The 19,380-nt window shown below is 45.4% G+C and overlaps 1 protein-coding gene across 1 annotated transcript in view; it reads left to right on the forward strand.

Annotated features, from left to right (window-relative positions):
• Positions 1 to 1,968: 1,968 nt before the first annotated feature.
• The window catches only part of LOC147112354 (isoaspartyl peptidase/L-asparaginase), a 594,372-nt gene continuing 576,960 nt past the window's right edge, over positions 1,969 to 19,380 (forward strand). Inside the window, exon 1 of the mRNA XM_085996534.1 lies at positions 1,969 to 2,107. Within this exon, the coding sequence (XP_085852660.1) occupies positions 2,018 to 2,107 (90 nt within the window). The 5' untranslated portion in view covers positions 1,969 to 2,017. The remainder of the gene's footprint in view (positions 2,108 to 19,380) is intronic.

Raw genomic sequence — 19,380 nt, forward strand, 5'->3', positions numbered from 1 at the left:
CTTGTGCACTAACAATGACAATAAAAGTTGATTTGATTTGATTTAATTTGATTTGATATTGGAGGGATTGATGGATAAAGTTGGATTGGAATGTTTCTTTTGTGGTGGCTTTTATTTCAGCATTGTGGCCAAGAGGTCACTGTGATAGTCAGTAATAAAGAGAAGGTAAGGGGTGGGACTATTGTTGAATGGGGAATTGAGGTTGGTTTCACTCGTACTACTGTCGGATGAGTCGGTCACAGAGAGCCCGGGAAGAAAGGGGCTGTCTGGGTTGCCTCCTCCCTTCCGATTCCGCCTCTTCTTCCTTCTCCTCCTTTTCCTCCTCCTCTTCCTCCTCAGGTGGCTGCCGTATGCCTGGCAGCAAGAGCTATGCCCTCATGGTGGCAAGATTGTGTACCATGCAGCAGACCATGATGATTCTTGAGATGCATTCTGCAGGACTCCTCCAGAGCAGTCCAGGCAGTGGAAGAATTGTTTAAGGACACCAGTGGTGTGCTCTATCAGATTCCCTGTGGCAGCATGGCTCTCATTGTACGCATGCTGCCCATGTGTGGTTGGTTTGCGGAGCGGAGTCTGAGCCAGATGGGCAGCGGATAGCCCTTGTCGCCCAGTAGCCACCCTTTGGTGTTTTGGTCTTGGTGGTTCAAAGACTACACTGGGCATTATGCAATTGATTTTTTAGCCCTAGCTCTTTAACCAAGCGTTTGATCACCTGCCCTAATATCTCCTTCTTTGGCTCGGAGTCAATTTTTGGCTGATATCACTCCTGGGACGTTTCACTGTGCTAAAGGTGCTATATAAATGCAAGTTGTTATATTTGTGACTGGATAAAAAATGCATATTGATCTAAATGGTTTGTAGAGCAGATTGTCACGGGTTCTTGATGCGTTGGTGATGATTATGGAGAGTTGTCCTCCTGAAGTGGTTGTTTGAGACTTCATTTCAAATTGATGACAACAAATTGTTGATTCAGTAAATATTGTACCAAATAGATAATAGATCTAAGTACTAGTGTAAAGGGTGATTATTGCGATTGAGTTTAGTTTCGCAGCCATATATCAGACAGTGTTCATTTTCTAGGCACCTCTTGAAGCACCCGAATACAACCACATCTCTTTCAACTGATTGGGATTTGCCTTTCAGTAGCAATTATATCTCATATTTAGGGGTTAGGTCGCAATTGATTTAAGTAGAGGTGAAACATTCTGTTCTAAGAGCAGAATTAAAAGAGGGAGCTTTAAAGTTCAAATTGATTAATAATATTGATGTTACGATTCTGGAACGGTTAGTGGACCGAGAGACACCAGATAAAACATTTGATGCTGTCTCAAGCACAGCAGAGGGCCAAATTGATTGAACATGCTTCAAAAAGAAGCGGAGAATAAAGACAGCATGATTTATTGATGCTATATAGATTAATTTGATGCCACATTGCGCCGTAAAGCTCAATAGTGCTGTTGATTTGTGGGATCTCTCAATGTAGTCAGGAAATATAGTGAAGTGGATATGTCATGGCTATTGAGTTATAAAACAAAGCCTTGTAGCTTTTATTTAAAAAATTGTACTCAGAATGGTTAAATGTAACCCCCCCACCCCCCCCGCACCCTGACAGTGAGTTTAAAGAGGTCACACTGACTGTCAAACCGCTAGTCAATATTGTTTGAATCATGCAATAACTAGCATGCTTAGTGATATATGTCCACGAGTTTTGCATTAAACAAGAAGAAAAATGTAAGACAATAATAAAAACCAAAAATCACTTATTTTGTGCTGTGGCTGCCGGCAATATATTTACTTAAAGGATTGAGAGCATCAAATGAAAACTTCTCTCTTTAGGGTGGTAAGGACACAGGCTGTCAGAGGACCGCTTATAAACAGCGATGGAATTGTTTTCTCAGCTTCAATTCCCGAAGCTTGAGGCTAAGCAGGTTTGACCTTTTAACAAATTGAATGCTTTCCTCTAGGTCACGGTGCTGTGCTGAATGCTGATGGTGATGTTGAGCTTGACGCAATCATTATGGACGGTAAAACACTTGCCTCCGGAGCAATCTCCTGTGTTAAGAACATTTCTAATCCGGTGACACTTGCCCGCTCGGTCATGGACAAGGTACAGCTTTTCCCATTTCTTTTATTGCAAAAAATGCTTCAGTCAGCTGTCTCGCTTCCAAAGCAACATAAATAGAAAACCTCCGGGACAAATGAGTTCCCGTTACTGACTAACAGACATCTAAGTAAGGTGTCAGCCCTGGCTCAGTTCGTAAAACTCACGCCTCTGACTTAGAAGATCTTGGGTTCAAGGCCATTCCATAAGACTTAATCCAGGCTGACAATTTAGTGCAGTACTGAGGGAGTGCTGCACTGTTGGAGGTGCCATCTTTTGGATGAGAAGTTAAACCGAGGTCCCGTCTGCTCTTTCAGGTGGATGTAAAAGATCCCATTGCACTATTTCTAGATATTAAGGGGAAGAGATAGGGTAGATAGAGAGAAACTATTTCCACTGGTTGGGGATTCTAGGACAAGCGGGCATGGTCTAAAAATTAGAGCCAGACCTTTCAGAAGTGAAATTAAGAAACACTTTTACACACAAAGGATGGTAGAAGTTTGGAACTCTCTGCCACAAATGGCAATTGATGCTGGATCAATTGTTAATTTTAAATCTGAGATTGATAGCTTTCTGTTAACCAAAGGTTTTAAGGGAGCTAGGTCGCAGGTCAGCCATGATCTCTGAATGGCAGAGCAGGCTCAAGGGGCTGAATGGCAACTCCTGTTCCTATGTTCCTATGTTCCTATTTCGAAGAAGAGCAAGGAAGTTATCCTCCTCTCTTGGCCAATATTTATCCCTCAACCAACATCATTGGTCCTTATCATATTAGGACCTTGCATTGGGCAAATTGACTGCTGTGTTTCCTACATTACAACAGCGACAATACTTAATAAGTACTTAATTGGCTGTCCCGAGGTTGTGAAAGGCACTACATGAATGCAAGTTTTTTCATTTTTCTAAATCATGGAGGGTTATTTGAACCTAACAGCAAACCAGGTACCCCAGTCCTTACTCTCTGCATTGCCATCACTGTAACAGGTTGTCATCCAGCAATAAAAGGTACTTGCTGCTATAGCCAGTGGCATTTCCATTCTTGGTGCATCATGAATTGGGCCTCATCACCTGCAATTACTATGGCAGGAGCATTATTTATGATGTGGACTAATCAAGTCTATTGGCCAAAAAACTGTAAAATGTTCATGTTCTTATTGTTAGTACTAGGAAGGTGCTGTGGGAATGGGTGACGGAAGAGTGGGTGTCGCAGAGGGAACATTTCCTTCAGAATGCTGAAAGGGGAGGTGAGGGGAAGATGTGTTTGGTGATGGCAACACGCTGGAAGTGGCGGAAATGATGGAGGATGATCTGTTGAATGTGAAGGCTGGTGAGGTGAAAGATGAGGACAAGGGGAAACCTATCGTGGTTTTGGGAGGGAGGGGAAGGGGTGAGAGCAGAAGTGTGGTAAATGGAACGGACACGGTTGAGGGCCCTGTCAACCACGGTGGAGGGGAATCTCGTTTGAGGAAAAAGGAAGCACTGGTATGGAAGGTGGCATCGTCAGAACAGATGCGATGGAGATGCAGAAACTGGGAGAATGGAATAGAGTCCTTACAGGAAGCGGGAGTGGGATGAAGTGTAATGAAGGTGGCTGTGAGAGTCAGTGGGCTTATAATAGTTTGGTTGACAGCTTATCCTCAGAAATGGAGACAGAGAAGTTGAGGAAGGGAAGGGAAGGGAAGAGTCAGAGATGAACTATGTGAAAGCGAGGGAGGGATGGAAATTTGAAGCAAAGTTGATGACATTTTCCAGTTCGGGGGCAAGAGCAGGAAATGGCACCGATACAGTCATCAATGTACCAGAAAAAGAGGTGGGAGAGGGGACCTGAGTAGGACTGAAACAAAGAAATAGCTAGGATCATGTGGGTTCCCATAGCAACATCTTTTATTTGGATGAAGTGAGAGGAGTCAAAGGCATTTGAGGTAAGAGTAAGTTCAGCCAGGCAGAGGAGGGTGGTGGTGGATGAATACTGGTTGGGCGTCCATTCAAGGAAGAAGTGGAGTGACCTCAGGTCATCCTGGTGGGGGATGGAGGTGTAGAGGGACTGGACATTCAGGGTGAAAAGGAGACGGTTAGGGCCAGGAAACTGAAATCTGTTCAAGTGGCGGAGAGCGTCAGAAGAGTCATGTGCATAGGTGGGAAGAGCTTGGGATAGAAATAAATCAGTTCCATGGGGCAAGAACAGGCTGAAACGATGTGTCTACCCGGGCAGTCCTGTTTGTGGATCTGGGGAAGGATTTAGAAGCAGGCCGTGCTGGGTTGGGGGACTATTAGGTTGAAGACCGAGGGGGGAAATCTCCAGAGGAGATAAGGTCAGTGACAGTCTGGGAAACGATAACTTGATGTTTGGTGGTGGGGTCGTGGTCCAGGGGAGGTAGGAGGAGGTGTCGGAGAGTTGGCGTACAACCCCCGCAAGGTAGAGGTCTGTTTTCCAAACAAGAACAGTGCCGCCCTTGTCAGCAAGTTTAATGACAATGTCTGGTTGGTTGCAGAGTAGAGCTCTTTAAGCCAACAAAGTGCCTCAGGCCCAACCTCAGCTAAACAACCCTTATTGCACTGTTACGACATTTTAAATATTCTGCACTAGCCATTTCAAGGGTGGGGTAGCTAATGATTATGGTAATCGACTAACAGACCTGAGGTCATCAGGTCTAATTGTAAATTATGAATTTGAATTTGTGGGCTAGCCCAGACAATGGACTATGAGAAGGTGTTAGATTGGCCCTTTAAGCGAATGGAGCTTACCACCCACCTGGCCTGGCCCACACAGGACTCCAGTCCCACAACATGTGGTTGGCTGTTACCACCTCTGAAGTGACCCTACATCACGAATTTAAAAAATAAATTGTTGTCTTTCTAATTACGATTGTCAATCTCGGGGCAGAATTAAGGACAGTTTTGAGGTGTGAGCTGCCCAAATTCATTCACAAAGGATCCTTACAGCTAACAAGACAGAGGAAACCTTCATCCTTAACCAACATCACTAAAACAGATTAACTGGTCATCATCACATTGCTGTTTGTGGGAGCTTGCTGTCCACAAATTGGCTGCCACGTTTCCTACATTACAACAGTGACTACACTTCAACAAGTACTTCATTGGCTGTAAAGTGCATTGGGACATCCTGAGGTTGTGAAATGTGCTATAAAAATGCGAGTCCTTTCTTTATTTTACCTACACTGCCAGCTCTGATCTAGTTACAATTACTTCATAAGTACATAAGAATTAGGAGCAGGAGTAGGCCATATGGCCCCTCGAGCCTGCTCCACCATTCAGTAAGATCATGGCTGATCTTTGACCTCAACTCCACTTTCCTGCCCTATCGCCATATCCCTTAATTCCTCTGGAGTCCAAAAATCTATCTATCTCAGCCTTGAATATACTCAATGACTGAGCATCCACAGCCATTTGGGGCAGAGAATTCCAAAGATTCACAACCCTCTGAGTGAATAAATTCCTTCTCATCTCAGTCTTAAAAGGCCGGCCCCTTATCCTGAGACTATGCCCCCTAGTTTTAGACACTCCAGGCAGGGGAAACAATCTCTCAGCATCTACCTTGTCAATCCCCCTCAGAATCTTATATGTTTCAATGAGATCTCATTCTTCTAAACTCCAGAGAGTATAGGCCCAAACTACTCAATCTCTCCTCATAGGACAACCCTCTCATCCCAGGGATCAATCTAGTGAACCTTCATTGCACCGCCTCTAAGGCAAGTATATCTTCCTTAAAGGAGGAGACCAAAACTGTGCACAGTACTGCGGGTGTGGTCTCACCAGAGTCCTGTACAATTGTAGCAAGACTTCCTTACTCTTGTACTCCAACCCCTCTTGCAATAAAGGCCAACATGCCTTTTGCCTTCGATAGCAAAATATTGCAGATATGCATGACTGACCCTTTCTCCCGCTTGCAGAATTCCCGTTCTACCTGGACCCCTCCCCCTGGCCTCTTACCCTCTCTAGATCTTTTCATCGCTAACTGCCGCCGTGACATCGGCCGTCTCCATTTCTCTGCTCCCCTCACTCACTCCAACCTACCTCCCTCTGAACTTGCAGCACTCCATTCTCTTAGATCCAACCCTGACATTGTCATTAAACCCGCTGACAAGGGTGGTGCTGTTGTTGTTTGGCGAACTGACCTCTACCTAGCGGAAGCTGAACGCCAACTCTCCGACACCTCCTCCTACCTCCACCTGGACCATGACCCCACTACCGAACATCAAACCACCGTTTCCAAGACTGTCACTGACTTCATCTCCTCTGGAGATCTTCCCCCCGCGGCCACCAACCTCATAGTTCCCCAACCCCGCACAGCCCGCTTCTACCTCCTTCCCAAGATCCACAAACAGGACTGCCCTGGTAGACCCATCGTTTCAGCCTGTTCTTGCCCCACGGAACTTTTCTCTTCCTATCTCAACTCTATCTTTTCTCCCCTTGTCCAGTCTCTTCCCACCGACAATCCCCGACTCTTCGGATGCCCTCCGCCACTTTAACAGTTTCCAGTTTCCTGGCCCCAACCGCTTCCTTTTCACCATGGACGTACAATCCCTCTACACCACCATCCCCCACCAGGATGGCCTGAGGGCGCTCCACTTCTTCCTTGAACAGAGGCCCGACCAGTCCCCATCCACCACCACCCTCTGCCTGGCTGAACTTGTTCTCACATTGAACAACTTCTCCTTTAACACCACTCATTTCCTCCAAATCAAAGGTGTTGCTATGGGTACCCACATGGGTCCTAGCTATGCCTGCCTTTTCATGGGATATGTGGAACACTCTTTGTTTCAGTCCTACTCAGGTCCCCTCCCTCACCTCTTTCTCCAATACATTGATGACTGTATCGGTGCCGTTTCCTGCTCTCGCCCCGAACTAGACAATTTCATTCACTTTGCCTTCAATTTCCACCCTTCCCTCACCTTCACATGGTCCATCTCTGACTCTTCCCTTCCCTTCCTCGACTTTTCCATCTCCATCTCTGGGGATAGATTATCGACCAATATTCACTACAAGCCCACTGACTCCCACAGCTACCTGGACTACACTTCCTCCCATCCCGCCTCCTGTAAGGACTCTATTCCATTCTCCCAGTTTCTCCGTCTCCGCTGTATCTGCTCTGATGATGCCACCTTCCACACCACTGCTTCCGACATGTCTTCCTTTTTCCGCAACCGAGGATTCCCCTCTACCGTGGTTGACACGGCCCTCGACCGTGTCTGTTCTATCTCCCGCACTTCTGCCCTCACCCCTGCCCCTCCCTCCCAGAATCACGATAGGGTTCCCCTTGTCCTCACCTTTCACCCCACCAGCCTCCACATTCAGCGGATAATCCTCCGCCATTTCCACTTCCTCCAAAGTGATCCCACCACCAAACGCATCTTCCCCTCCCCTCCCCTTTCAGCATTCCGTAGGGACCGCTCCCTCCGAGACACCCTAGTCCACTCCTCTATCACCCCCAACAGCCCTTACCCTTTGCCTGGCACCTTCCCATGCAAGCACAGGAGATGTAACACCTGCCCTATACCTCCCCCCTTCCCACTGTCCAGGGCCCCAAACACCCCTTCCAGGTGAAACAGCGATTTACTTGTACTTCTTGCAATCTAGTATACTGTATTCGCTGCTCACGATGCGGTCTCCTCTACATTGGGGAGACCAAACGCAGATTGGGTGACCATTTTGCGGAACACCTCCGTTCAGTCCGTAAGGGTGACCCTGAGCTTCCGGTGGCCTGTCATTTTAATTCACCGCTCCATTCCCACTCTGACCTCACCGTCCTTGGCCTCTTGTATTGTTCCATGGAAGTTCAACGTAAACTCGAGGAACAGCACCTCATCTTCCGATTAGGCACTTTGCAGCCTCCCGGACTCAATATCGAGTTCAACAATTTCAGATCATAACCTCGGCCCCTATTACTTTTTTACTTATATTTGTTTCCACCCCTTTGTTTTGGCTCTTCCCTTCCCCCCCCTTCCTTTTTTTCTCTTTCCCACATGGCAGCTGTTTCTCATCCTGCCAGTACACTTCACACCTATCTGAGCCGTCCTTTGTCTCCACTTGTCCTATTACCATCTCGTCTGGTTTTGAATACCTCTTAATGTCTCTTTACTTCTCTTTTGTTCTATCGCAGCCCTGCCTTCGATCTATTTTATTTCCTTTCCAGTTTTGAAAAAGGGTTCACCCGAAACATCGACTTTTAATTTCTCTCCACGGATGTTGCCTGGCCTGCTGAGTTTTTCCAGCATTTTCTGTTGTTATTATGCCTTTTGCCTTCTGAATTGCTTGCTGTACCTGCATGCTACCTCTCTGAATTTCTTATACTAGGACACCCAAATCTCTCTGAACACCAGCATTTAATAGTTTCTCACCATTTAAAAAATATTCTGCTTTTCTATTCTTCCTACCAAAGTGAATAACCTCACATTTCCCCACATTATACTCCTGCCATCTTATTGCCCACTCACTAAACCTGTCTATATCCCTTTCAGGCTCTTTGCATCCTCGTCGCATCTTACTTTTCCACCTAGCTTTGTATCATCAGCAAACTTGGATACATTGCACTCGGCCCCTTCTTCTAAGTCATTAATATAGATTGTAAATAGCTGAGGCCCGAGCACTGATCCTTGCAGCACCCCACTAGTTACAGACTGCCAATCTGAAAATGACCCGTTTATCCCTACTCCCTGTTTTCTGTCTGGTGACCAATCCATTATCCATGCTAATACCTTACCCCTAACCCCATGTGCCCTTATCTTGCTTAACAACATTTAATGTGGCACCTTATCGAATGCCTTTTGGAAATCCAAATATACTACATCCACGGGTCCCCTTTATCTACCCTGCTAGTTACATCCTCAAAAAATTCTAATAAATTTGTCAAACAAGATATACATTTCATAAAACCATGTTGACTCTGCCTAATCAGATTATGATTTTCTAAGTACTGTACCCTGATACCACTTCCTTAATAATGGATTCCAGCCTTTTCCCGATGACTGATGTCAGGCTAACTGGCCTGTAGTTCCCCGTTTTCTCTCTCCCTCCTTTCTTGAATAGCAGGGTTACATTTGCTACCTTCCAATCCACTGGGACTGTTCTAGAATCTAGGGAATTTTGGAAGATCACAACCAATGCATCCACTATCCCTACAGCCACCTCTGTTGGACTATAACCTGGTGTTGTGTGACTTCTTACATTTAGCTCTTTTAGAACCCTAGGATGTAGGCCATCAGGTTCAGGGGATTTATCAGCTTTTAGTCCCATTAGTTTCTCAAGTACTTTTTCTCTACTGATATTAATTACTTTAAGTTCCTCGCTCTCATTAGCCCCTTGGTTTCCCACTATTTTTGGTATACTTTTGTGTCTTCTACTGTGAAGACAGATACAAAATATTTGTTTAAAGTTCCAAATGCAGGTTAAATTTAAATGTTAAGAGAGAATCCAATGCGCTGACTAGCTTTCTCCTGACATTAAAACAGGTCCAATATTAAGTTTAACATGTTGTCAGGTGGCCACCAGCCAATTCCTGAATTTGGCTTCATAGGTGCAGTTATACACAGTCTAAGTGTCTCTTGCCTTTTGTGTGGCTTGCAATCAGATCGCCGAGTTAGATCACCAATTTTGTATCAATGTACATCTAAAGTATTTCACATTGACACAAAAGAGGTAGGGCCCGAAAATCCGATGGTTTGGTAGGGTGTAAACCCATCCATCGAAGGGGTCGAAGTTTAGGACTTAGGATCTTACGGAATTAAGCCTCATTTAAGTTCCGCTCTAAATTCCCTGGAGGCGAGGGAGCGTGAAAGATGCAGCTGTCATAGTTGAGGTACTGACATGGAAATGATGGGTTTGAGGTCATGAAAGGTGCCATATAACTGCAAGTCCTTTCATTTTATGATGTAAACTGGAAGGTTTCTTTTTAACTAAACATTTATTTTGCAAATTCTGCAGTCATCAAAGTGAGGGATGTTAGCGCTAGGAAATTGAACACTTTCCAGTATCAGCATGAAGCAGCCTCAAGTACGGCACAGTTAACTGCTTAGGTAAAGTCAGTGTTACTGCGTTCCCAGTATGGAGACTTGTTAGAACTACAGAGCAGGTCACAGAGTCAATCCAGTAATTTCAATGGGCCTATCTGCAACCCACACTGGTGTCAAACAAAGGCACTGCACAGGGAGTGTGGCACTGCTGGATTTACAATGCTGACTAAAGCTCCTGTCACTCTTCTGCAAAACTGTACCTCAGCCTCAACCTCACAAGACCACCCACTGTTGCAACAGTGTGACAATATCACAATTTCGCCACCCCGCCCCTCCCCCCAAACCCCCACCACATCAGCCATTCTGTGGCCTCTCTGAGTGACAATGCAGGCTGGAGTCCAAATCAGGAATTGCATCGGGCCAAGGCTCCAGTATTCACTAGAAGAATCACAAGAACATAAGACGTAGGAACAGGAGTAGGTCATTTGGCCCCTCGAGCCTGCTCCTCCATTCAATAAGATCATGGCTGATCTGATCTTGGCCTCAACTCCACTTCCCTGCCCACTCCCCATAACCCTTGCTCCCTCATCGTTCAAAAATCTGTCTATCTCTACCTTAAACATATTCAATGACCCAGCCTCCACAGCCCTCTGGGGAAGATAATTCCAAAGATTCACAACCCTCAGAGAAGAAATTCCTCCTCATTTCCGATTTAAATGGGTGTCCCCTTATTCTGAAATTATGCCCTCTAGTTCTAGATTCCCCCACGAGGGGAAATATCCTCTCTGCATCTACCCTGTCAAGCCCCTTCAGAATCTTATATATTTCAATAAGATCCCCTCTCATTCTTCTAAACTCCAATGAGTATAGGCCCAACCTGTTCAACCTTTCTTCATAAGATAACCTCTTCATCTCCGGAATCAACCTCGTGAACCTACTCTGAACTGCCTCCAATGCAAGTATATCCTTCCTTAAATAAGGAGACCAAAACTGTACGCAGTACTCCAGGTGTGGTCTCACCAATGCCCTGTACAGTTGTAACAGGACTTCCCTACTTTTATACTCCATTCCCTTTGCAATAAAGGCCAATGCTCCATTTGCCTTCCTAATTACTTGTTGTACCTGCATGCTAACTTTTTGTGATTCATGTACAAGGACACCCAAATTCCTCTGTACCTCAGCATTTTGTAATCTCGCCCCATTTAAATAATAATTTGTTTTTTTATTTTTCCTACCAAAGTGGATAACCTCGCATTTTCCCACATTGAACTCCATGTGCCAGGTTTTTGCCCACTCACTTAGCCTATCTATATCCCTTTGGAGATTCTTTGCATCTGCCACACAATTTGCTTTCCCACCTATCTTTGTATCATCAGCAAATTAGGCTACATTACACTCAGTCCCTTTATCCAAGTAAGGAGACCAAAACTGTGCACAGTACTCCAGGTGTCGTCTCACCAAGGCCCTGTACAATTGTAGCAAGACTTCCTTACTGTTATACTCCAAACCCCTTGCAATAAAGGCCAACATGCCATTTGCCTTCCTTATTGCTTGCGGTACCTGCATGCTAGCTTTCTGTATTTCTTGCACAAGGACACCCAAATCTCTCTGAACACCAACATTTGAAAGTTTCTCACCATTTAAAAAATATTCTGTTTTTCTATTCTTCCTACCAAAGTGAATAACCTCACATTTGCCTACATTATACTGCCCACTCACTTGGTCTATCTATATCCCTTTGAAGACTCTTTGGGCTGGATTTTATCAATGGAGGCGTGTAGGAGGCAGGACTATAACCTTTGGGGTTGTAGTCCCGCCTCCATTGAGTTGTGGCCAACCCACTCGATTTTCACTTGATTGACCTTGTTGAGCCCGCCCAGAGGGCTCAGCAGGCCAATTAAGGGCCACCCGGCAACAGGTGACGTCACAGATTGACATTTCATCTGTCAAGAGCATTTGACAGATGAAATATCAGTGTTTGACAGCTCTTTGAAGCTGTCAAACACTGACAATCTGTACTCTAAGTTAATTTCTTCCTCTCAGGCTGATTTAGAGATCTCTCCAGAACAGAAAGCTGAATGCTGCAGATTTTGACAACTCGCGGCCATTCTGCTTTCTGTGCTGGTGAGATGAGGGACTCTCGAGACCCCAAGGAAGGAAGGCTGTATTAGTAAGAAAAGGTAAGTAAAACTTATTTAAACACTTTACACACACCAAACACACTTACCTCTGCACTCATGCACCAATCACTCACCTGAACACCGGGCATCTCGAACCCTCCAAGTCCTTCAGCCCGATGGTCCGCCTCACTAACTTGGCGTTGTTTGGAGCTGTCGGGAAGCCCACACTTCAGGGATAAAAATAGGGATTAGGCTAAAAACTGCCTGTTAACTACCTGTTAACAGGCAGTTAATTGGCACTAATCCCCTTCCCGCCTTGGGGAGGCGGCTCCCAGCACAGGTTGGGTACCCGCCTCCTGTGAAACGAGCATGGAGGCGGGTTGGGGGCGGGATGGGTTCGTGCCCTCTGATTTTGCGATTTTAACCCCCCACACGCCTCCAATCCCGCCTCAATGGCCTGATTAAATTTGAGCCCCTTGTGTTCTCCTCACAGCTTATTGTTCCACCTAGCTTTATATCATCAGCAAACTTGGATACATACATTCCCTTCATCTAGGTCATTAATGTAGATTGTAAATAACTGAGGCCCCAACACTGATCCTTGCAGCACCCCACAAGTTACAGCCTGCCAACCTGAAAAAGATCCATTTTCTGTCTGTTAACCAATCCTCTATCCATGCTACTATATTATCCCCAACCCCATGAGCCCTAATCTTGTGTAATAACCTTTTATGTGGCACCTTATCGAATGTCTTTTGGAAATCCAAATATACTACATCCACTGGTTTCCCTTTATCTACCCTGCTAGTTACATCCTCAAAAAACTCTAATAAATTTGTCAAACACGATTTCCCTTTCATAAAACCATGTTGACTCTGCCTAATCATGTTATGATTTTCTAAGTGACTTGATACCACTTCCTTAACAATGGATTCCAGCATTTTCCTGACGACTGATGTCAGGCTAACTGGCCTGTAGTTCCCTGTTTTTTCTCTCCCTCCTTTCTTGATTAGCATTATTACATTTGCGACCTTCCAATCCGCTGGGACCATTCCAGAATCTAAGGAATTTTGTATACACTCAAAGAACTCTTCCTCAAGTCTACCTATGCCAATTTGCTTTGTCCAATTAATATGAAGATTAAAATCTCCCAGGATTATAGCCGTACCTTTCTTACAAGCCTCTATTATTTCTTGATTTATTCTCTGTCCTACAGTGTGGCTACTGTTTGGGGGCCTGTAGACCACTCCCACCAGTGACTTTTTACCCTTATTATTTCTTAACTCCACCCAAACTGATTCTACGTCTTGATCTTCTAGGCCAATATCATTTCTCATTACTGCACTGATCTCATCCCTTATTAACAGAGCTACACCACCTCCTTTTCCTTTCTGCCTATCCTTACGAAATGGCAAATACCCCTGAATATTCAGTTCCCAGCCTTGGTCACCTTGCAACCACGTCTCTGTAATGGCTATCAGATCATAACCATTTATTTCTATTTATGCTGTCAACTCATCTATCTGGTTATGAATGCTGCGTGCATTCAGATATAGAGCTTTTAATTTTGTCTTTTTACCATTTTTCCCTACTCTGACCCCTCTTTCTGATGCACTCTTATGTGTCTACACTCTGTCCCTTCCTGTCACACTCTGCTTATCATTATCATGATAGACATTGCTCAAGCTTCCAGAGATGAAAGGAATAAAAGAAGGTTCTTAATGAGCAAGCAGCTGAAGAAGGGCAAATTCGTGACATCAACAACTTGCATTTATATACCACCTTTAACATAGTAAAACATCCGAAGGCGCTTCACAGGAGCGAACTGAGACTAAAATTTACACCGGGCCACATAAAGAGATATTAGGACATGTGACCAAAAGCTTGGTTAAAGAGGTAGGCTTTAAGGAGCATCTTAAAGGAGGAGAGAGAGGCGGAGAGGTTTAGGGAGGGAATTCCTTAGTGCTCAAGCAGATGAAGGCACAACCGCCAATGGTGGAGCAATTAAAATCGGGGATGCGCAAGATGCCAGAATTGGAGAGTACAGAGATCTTGGAGGGTTGTCGGGCTGGAGGAGGTTACAGAGATAGGGAGGGGCGAGGGATTTGAACATGAGGATGAGAATTTTAAAACTGAGACGTTGCCAAACTGAGAGCCAATGTAGGTCAGCGAACACAGGGGTGATGGGTGAACGGGACTTGGTGCGAGTTAGGATACAGGCAGCATAAGCACTAACTTTATTAGACAATTACATTTTTGGATTCTCGTTTGTTTATATCTGTGGTTACTGAGGCAGAATTAAAATCAATGCAAACACATATTTATCTATTGTGAGGTTATCCAAAAATCTATGTAAATTTCTGTTGCTTTACAAAAACAAATCGCATTCTCAGCAACAATTTTTTCAACAGATGAAGCATAACCTCATCTGTTTTATTTCTAGTAAATTCTTCGATTCTGTTTACGAATTTGATAATACCTCGACAGAAGCAACATGACAAAACCATTTCTAAAAGAAAAAAAGAAAGACTTGCATTTATATAGCGCCTTTCATGACCACTGGACATCTCAAAGCACTTTACAGCCAATGAAGTACTTTTGAAGTGGAGTCACTGTAGTAATGTGGGAAACGCGGCAGCCAATTTGCTGACAGCAAGCTCCCACAAACAGCAATGTGATAATGACCAGATAATCTGTTTTTTGTCATGTTGACTGAGGGATAAATATTGGCTAGGACACCGGGGATAACTCCCCTGCTCTTCTTCGAAATAGTGCCATGGGATCTTTTACGTCCACCTGAGAGAGCAGATGGGGCCTCGGTTTAACGTCTCATCCGAAAGACGGCACCTCCGACAGTGCAGCCCTCCCTCAGCACTACACAGAAGTGTCAGCCTAGATTTATGTGCTCAAGTCCCAGGAATGGGACTTGAAGCCACAACCTTCTGACTCAGAGGTGAGTGTGCTACTAAAATAAAATTTATATTGCTGCAAACAATGATAGATATCTCGCGAGTAACATTTTTTAAATTCATTCATGGGATGTGGGCATTGCTGACAGGGCCAACATTTATTGCCCATCCCTAATTGCCCTTGGGAAGGTGGTGGTGAGCCGCCTTCTTGAACCCCTGCAGTCCATGTGGTGAAGATACTCCCACAGAGCTGTTAGGGAGGGAGTTCCAGGATTTTGACCCAGCGACGATGAAGGATTGGCAATATATTTCCAATTCAGGATGGTGTGTGACTTAGAGGGGAACTTAGAGGTGATGGTGTTCCCATGCGCCTACTGCCCTTGTTATTCTAGGTGGTAGAGGTTGCGGGTTTGGGAGACACCGTCGAAGAAGCCATGGCGAGTTGCTGCAGTGCATCTTGTAGATGGTACACACTGCAGCCATGGTGTGCCGGTAGTGGAGGGAGTGAATGTTTAAGGTGGTGGATGGGGTGCCAATCAAGCAGGCTGCTTTGTCCTGGATGATGTCGAGCTTCTTGAGTGTTGTTGGAGCTTCACTCATCCAGGCAAGTGGAGAATATTCCATCACACTCCTTACTTGTGCCTTGTAGATGGTGGAAAGACTTTGGAGATTCAGGAGGTGAGACACTCGCCACAGAAAACTCAGCCTCTAACCTGCTCTTGTAGCCACAGTCCTTATGTGGCTGGTCCAGTTAAGTTTCTTGTCAATGGTGACGCCTAGGATGTTGCTGTTGGGGGATTCAGCGATGGCAATGCTGTTGTATGTCAAGGGGAGATGGTTAGTCTGTCTCTTGTTGGAGATAGCCATTGCCTAGCACTTGTGCAGTGCGAATGTTACTTGCCACTTATCAGCCCAAGCCCGAATGTCATCCAGTTCTTGCTGCATGCGTGCATTGACTGATTCAATATCTGAGGAGTTGCGAATGGAACTGAACACTGTGCAATCATCAGCAAACATAGGCTTGTATTAAGTGCACACCAAAGCATGGAATGAAAAATGAGTATTGAGTCATAACGGCACAGAAGGAGGCCATTCGGCCCATCGAGTCCGTGCTCGCTCTCTGTACAGCATTCCAGTCAGTCCCATTCCCCGCTCTATCCCCATAGACCTGCAAGTTTATTTCCCAAAAGTGCCTATCCAGTCTCCCCTTGAAAACATTGAGTGTCTCCGCTTCCATCACTTCCGTCGGCAGCGAATTCCAGGTCTTCACCAATTGTTGCGTAAAAAAGTTTTTCCTCACGTGCCCCCTGTATCTCTTGCCCAAAATCTTAAATCTGTGTCCCCAAGTCCTTGTACCATCAACTAGTGGGAACAACCTTTCCCCTTCCAGCCTATCCAAACCCATCATAATCTTGTACACCTCTATCAAAACACTCCTCAACCTCCTTTGCTCTAATGAAAACAAATCCAGCTTCTCCAACCTGTCCTTGTAGCTAAGATCCCCCATCCCCAGAACCATTCTGGTAAATCTCCTCTGCACCCTCTCAAGGGCCTTCACATCCTTCCTATAGTGTGGTGACCAGAACTGTACGCAATACTCCAGTTATGGCCTAACCAGCGCTTTATAAAGGTTCAGCATAACTTCTCTACTTTTGTACTCAATACCTCTATTTATGAAGCCCAAGATCCCATATGCTTTGTTAACCACTCTCTCAATATGTCCTGCCACCTTCAGGGTATTATGCACATTAACTCTCAGGTCCCTCTGACCCTGCACACTCTTTGAAACTGTTCCTTCTGCCAAAATGCATCACCTCACACTTCTCTGTATTAAATTCCATCTGCCACATCTGCCCATTCTGCTAGCCTTTCTATGTCCTGTTGCAGTCGATTGGTATCATCATCACTGTTTGCCACACCCCCCAAGTTTGGTGTCATCAGCAAATTTAGAAATTCTACTCTGTATTCCAATATACAGGTCATTTATATATATCAAAAAAAGCAGTGGCCCCAGCACTGACCCTTGGGGAACACCACTGTCTACCATCCTCCAGTCTGAAAAACAGCCATTTACCACAACTCGCTGTTTTCTGTCCTTAAACCAACTCCTTATCCAAGCTGCCACTGACCCACCTATTCCATGAGCCTCAATTTTGTTAACCAGCCTTCTATGTGGTACTTTGTCAAATGCCTTCTGAAAATCCATGTGGACAACATCCATTGCATTCCCTTCATCAATCCTCCCTGATACTTAATCAAAAAATTCAATTAGATTAGTCAAACATGATCTGTCTTTTACAAATCTGTGTTGGCTCTCCTTAATTAGTTTAAACCTCTCCAAGTGCCTGTTAACTTTTTCCTTGATTATTGTTTCTAAAACTTTACCCACCACTGATGTTAAACTGACTGGCCTGTAGTTAATACGATTGTCCTTACACCCTTGAACAATGGTGTCACATTTCCCACTTTCCACTCCTCAGGCACCTCCCCTGCATCTAAGGAAGATTGTCTCAGTCTACAACTTTGAATCCTGATTCCAATCAGATCATTTCCCTAACTGTTTGAAATGAGTTAATGAGCACAGCATTGATTGCTCTTGCTGGGAGTCTCCCACATTGTCACTACTCAGGGGACACAATTATTTTAATCTCTAGTTTCACTTGAGATGTGTTGAGTTTGAACCTGTGTCCTATTCTTCAGTGCTCAAAATCTAACAAGACACCCTGCTTTGCTTATACATTATTTATGTCTCTCCACATATGAAATAACTGGATCATGTCTACTCTCACTGAAAACAAGTTCAGTTCTGCAAGAGTCTATTGATGATAACTTTATACCCTGCTGTTCAAAGTTGCGCTCCTCCAACTCTGGCCTCTCGCGCATCCCCAATTTCCTTCGCTCACTATTGGCGGCCGTGCCTAGAGCTGCCTAGACCCCAAGCTTTGGAATTCCCTCCCTAAACCTCTCCATCTCTCTACCTCTCCTCCTTTAAGTCGCTCCTCAAGGTCTACCTCTTTGACCAAGCTTTTGGTCACCTGCCCTCATATCTATTTAATAAAAACAGAAATGCTGGAAATACTCAGCAGGTCAGGCAGCATCTGTGGAGAGAGAAACAGAGTTAACGAGCTAGAAATCCGGCCCCATGATGCCCGATTTTTTGGCGCTACGGGTGCTGTTTTGTGATGAAAATGGCATCCGCGCTGCGCTCGCAAACTTCTGGTGCGTGCCATGCTGGATGCCATTTTGGTGAGGGCGGTAGGGCACCAGTAGGAGCGTGCACTGGAAATATGTAGAGTAGGCAGGTCGTGGCGAGCAACGCTGATTTGACACTAGCGCTGCCATTTTCGTCCTCAACGCTGAAGCTAAACCTCGCAGAGCTGAACATGCATTGAGCAGCAGGAAGGACCCTCCACCCATGATATTTACAGGGATCAGCAACCACTCTCAGGTTAGTTGCTGATTAATTTCTACTGGCTCTTTGTAAGTTTGTGGAAGTGGAAGAGTTGTTTAAAGTTAGTGAGGTCACAGGGAGTGGTGCTGCAAGTGGAGAAGACCTTGCTTTTGAATTCAAGGGTTCTGGTCAGACCACTTGCTCCCAGTCATGGGGGCTCTAGTTGTCATCCCCCTTGGCCTGCAGCATGACAGGGAGAAGGAGCAGAGGCAGCGAAGAAGAGGTTAAAGCTGCTCGCAGAGGGAGGAGGAGGAGGGGAGAAGGGCTCTCAGCAGGAAGCCTTACCCACCTAGGGTCTTCCAATAGGAATTCTCTTACCTCAAGCTGAGCCAAGAGCAGGGTGTGAGATGTCTGTGCTTTACGAAGGAGGTGCTCACAGAACTCTGCCACCTCTTGCAACCAGACCTGCAGCCTCACACCAGGGCAAGGACAGCGCTGCCAGTGGCTGTGAAAGTGACCGTGGCCCTGACAGCAGAATTATTCCAGGCTGAAGCAGGCAACATCTGTAACATCTCCCAGTTTGCCAACCACTGCTGCAAAAGGGAGGTGACACAAGCTCTTTATGCCAGGAGAGGGGAGTTCCTTGTCTTCACTCTGACCAGAGAGAAGCAGGCGGAGTGTGCATGTGGCTTTGCCAGGATAGCAGGCTTCCCCACGGTGCAGGGTGCCATCGACTGCGCACATGTGTCTTTGTGGGCACCGTATCTAAATGCTGAGACGTACTGCAACCGCAAAGGTTACCAGTCGGTGAATGTGCAGTTGGTGTGCGACCATGCTCAGCACATCATGATGGTGACTGCCCAATATCTTGGCAGCAGTCATGATGCTTTTA

Source organism: Somniosus microcephalus, chromosome 9 (genome assembly GCF_052327205.1).
Source record: "Somniosus microcephalus isolate GS21.2 chromosome 9, FLI_Smic_1.0, whole genome shotgun sequence".
Classification (NCBI taxonomy): domain Eukaryota; kingdom Metazoa; phylum Chordata; class Chondrichthyes; order Squaliformes; family Somniosidae; genus Somniosus; species Somniosus microcephalus.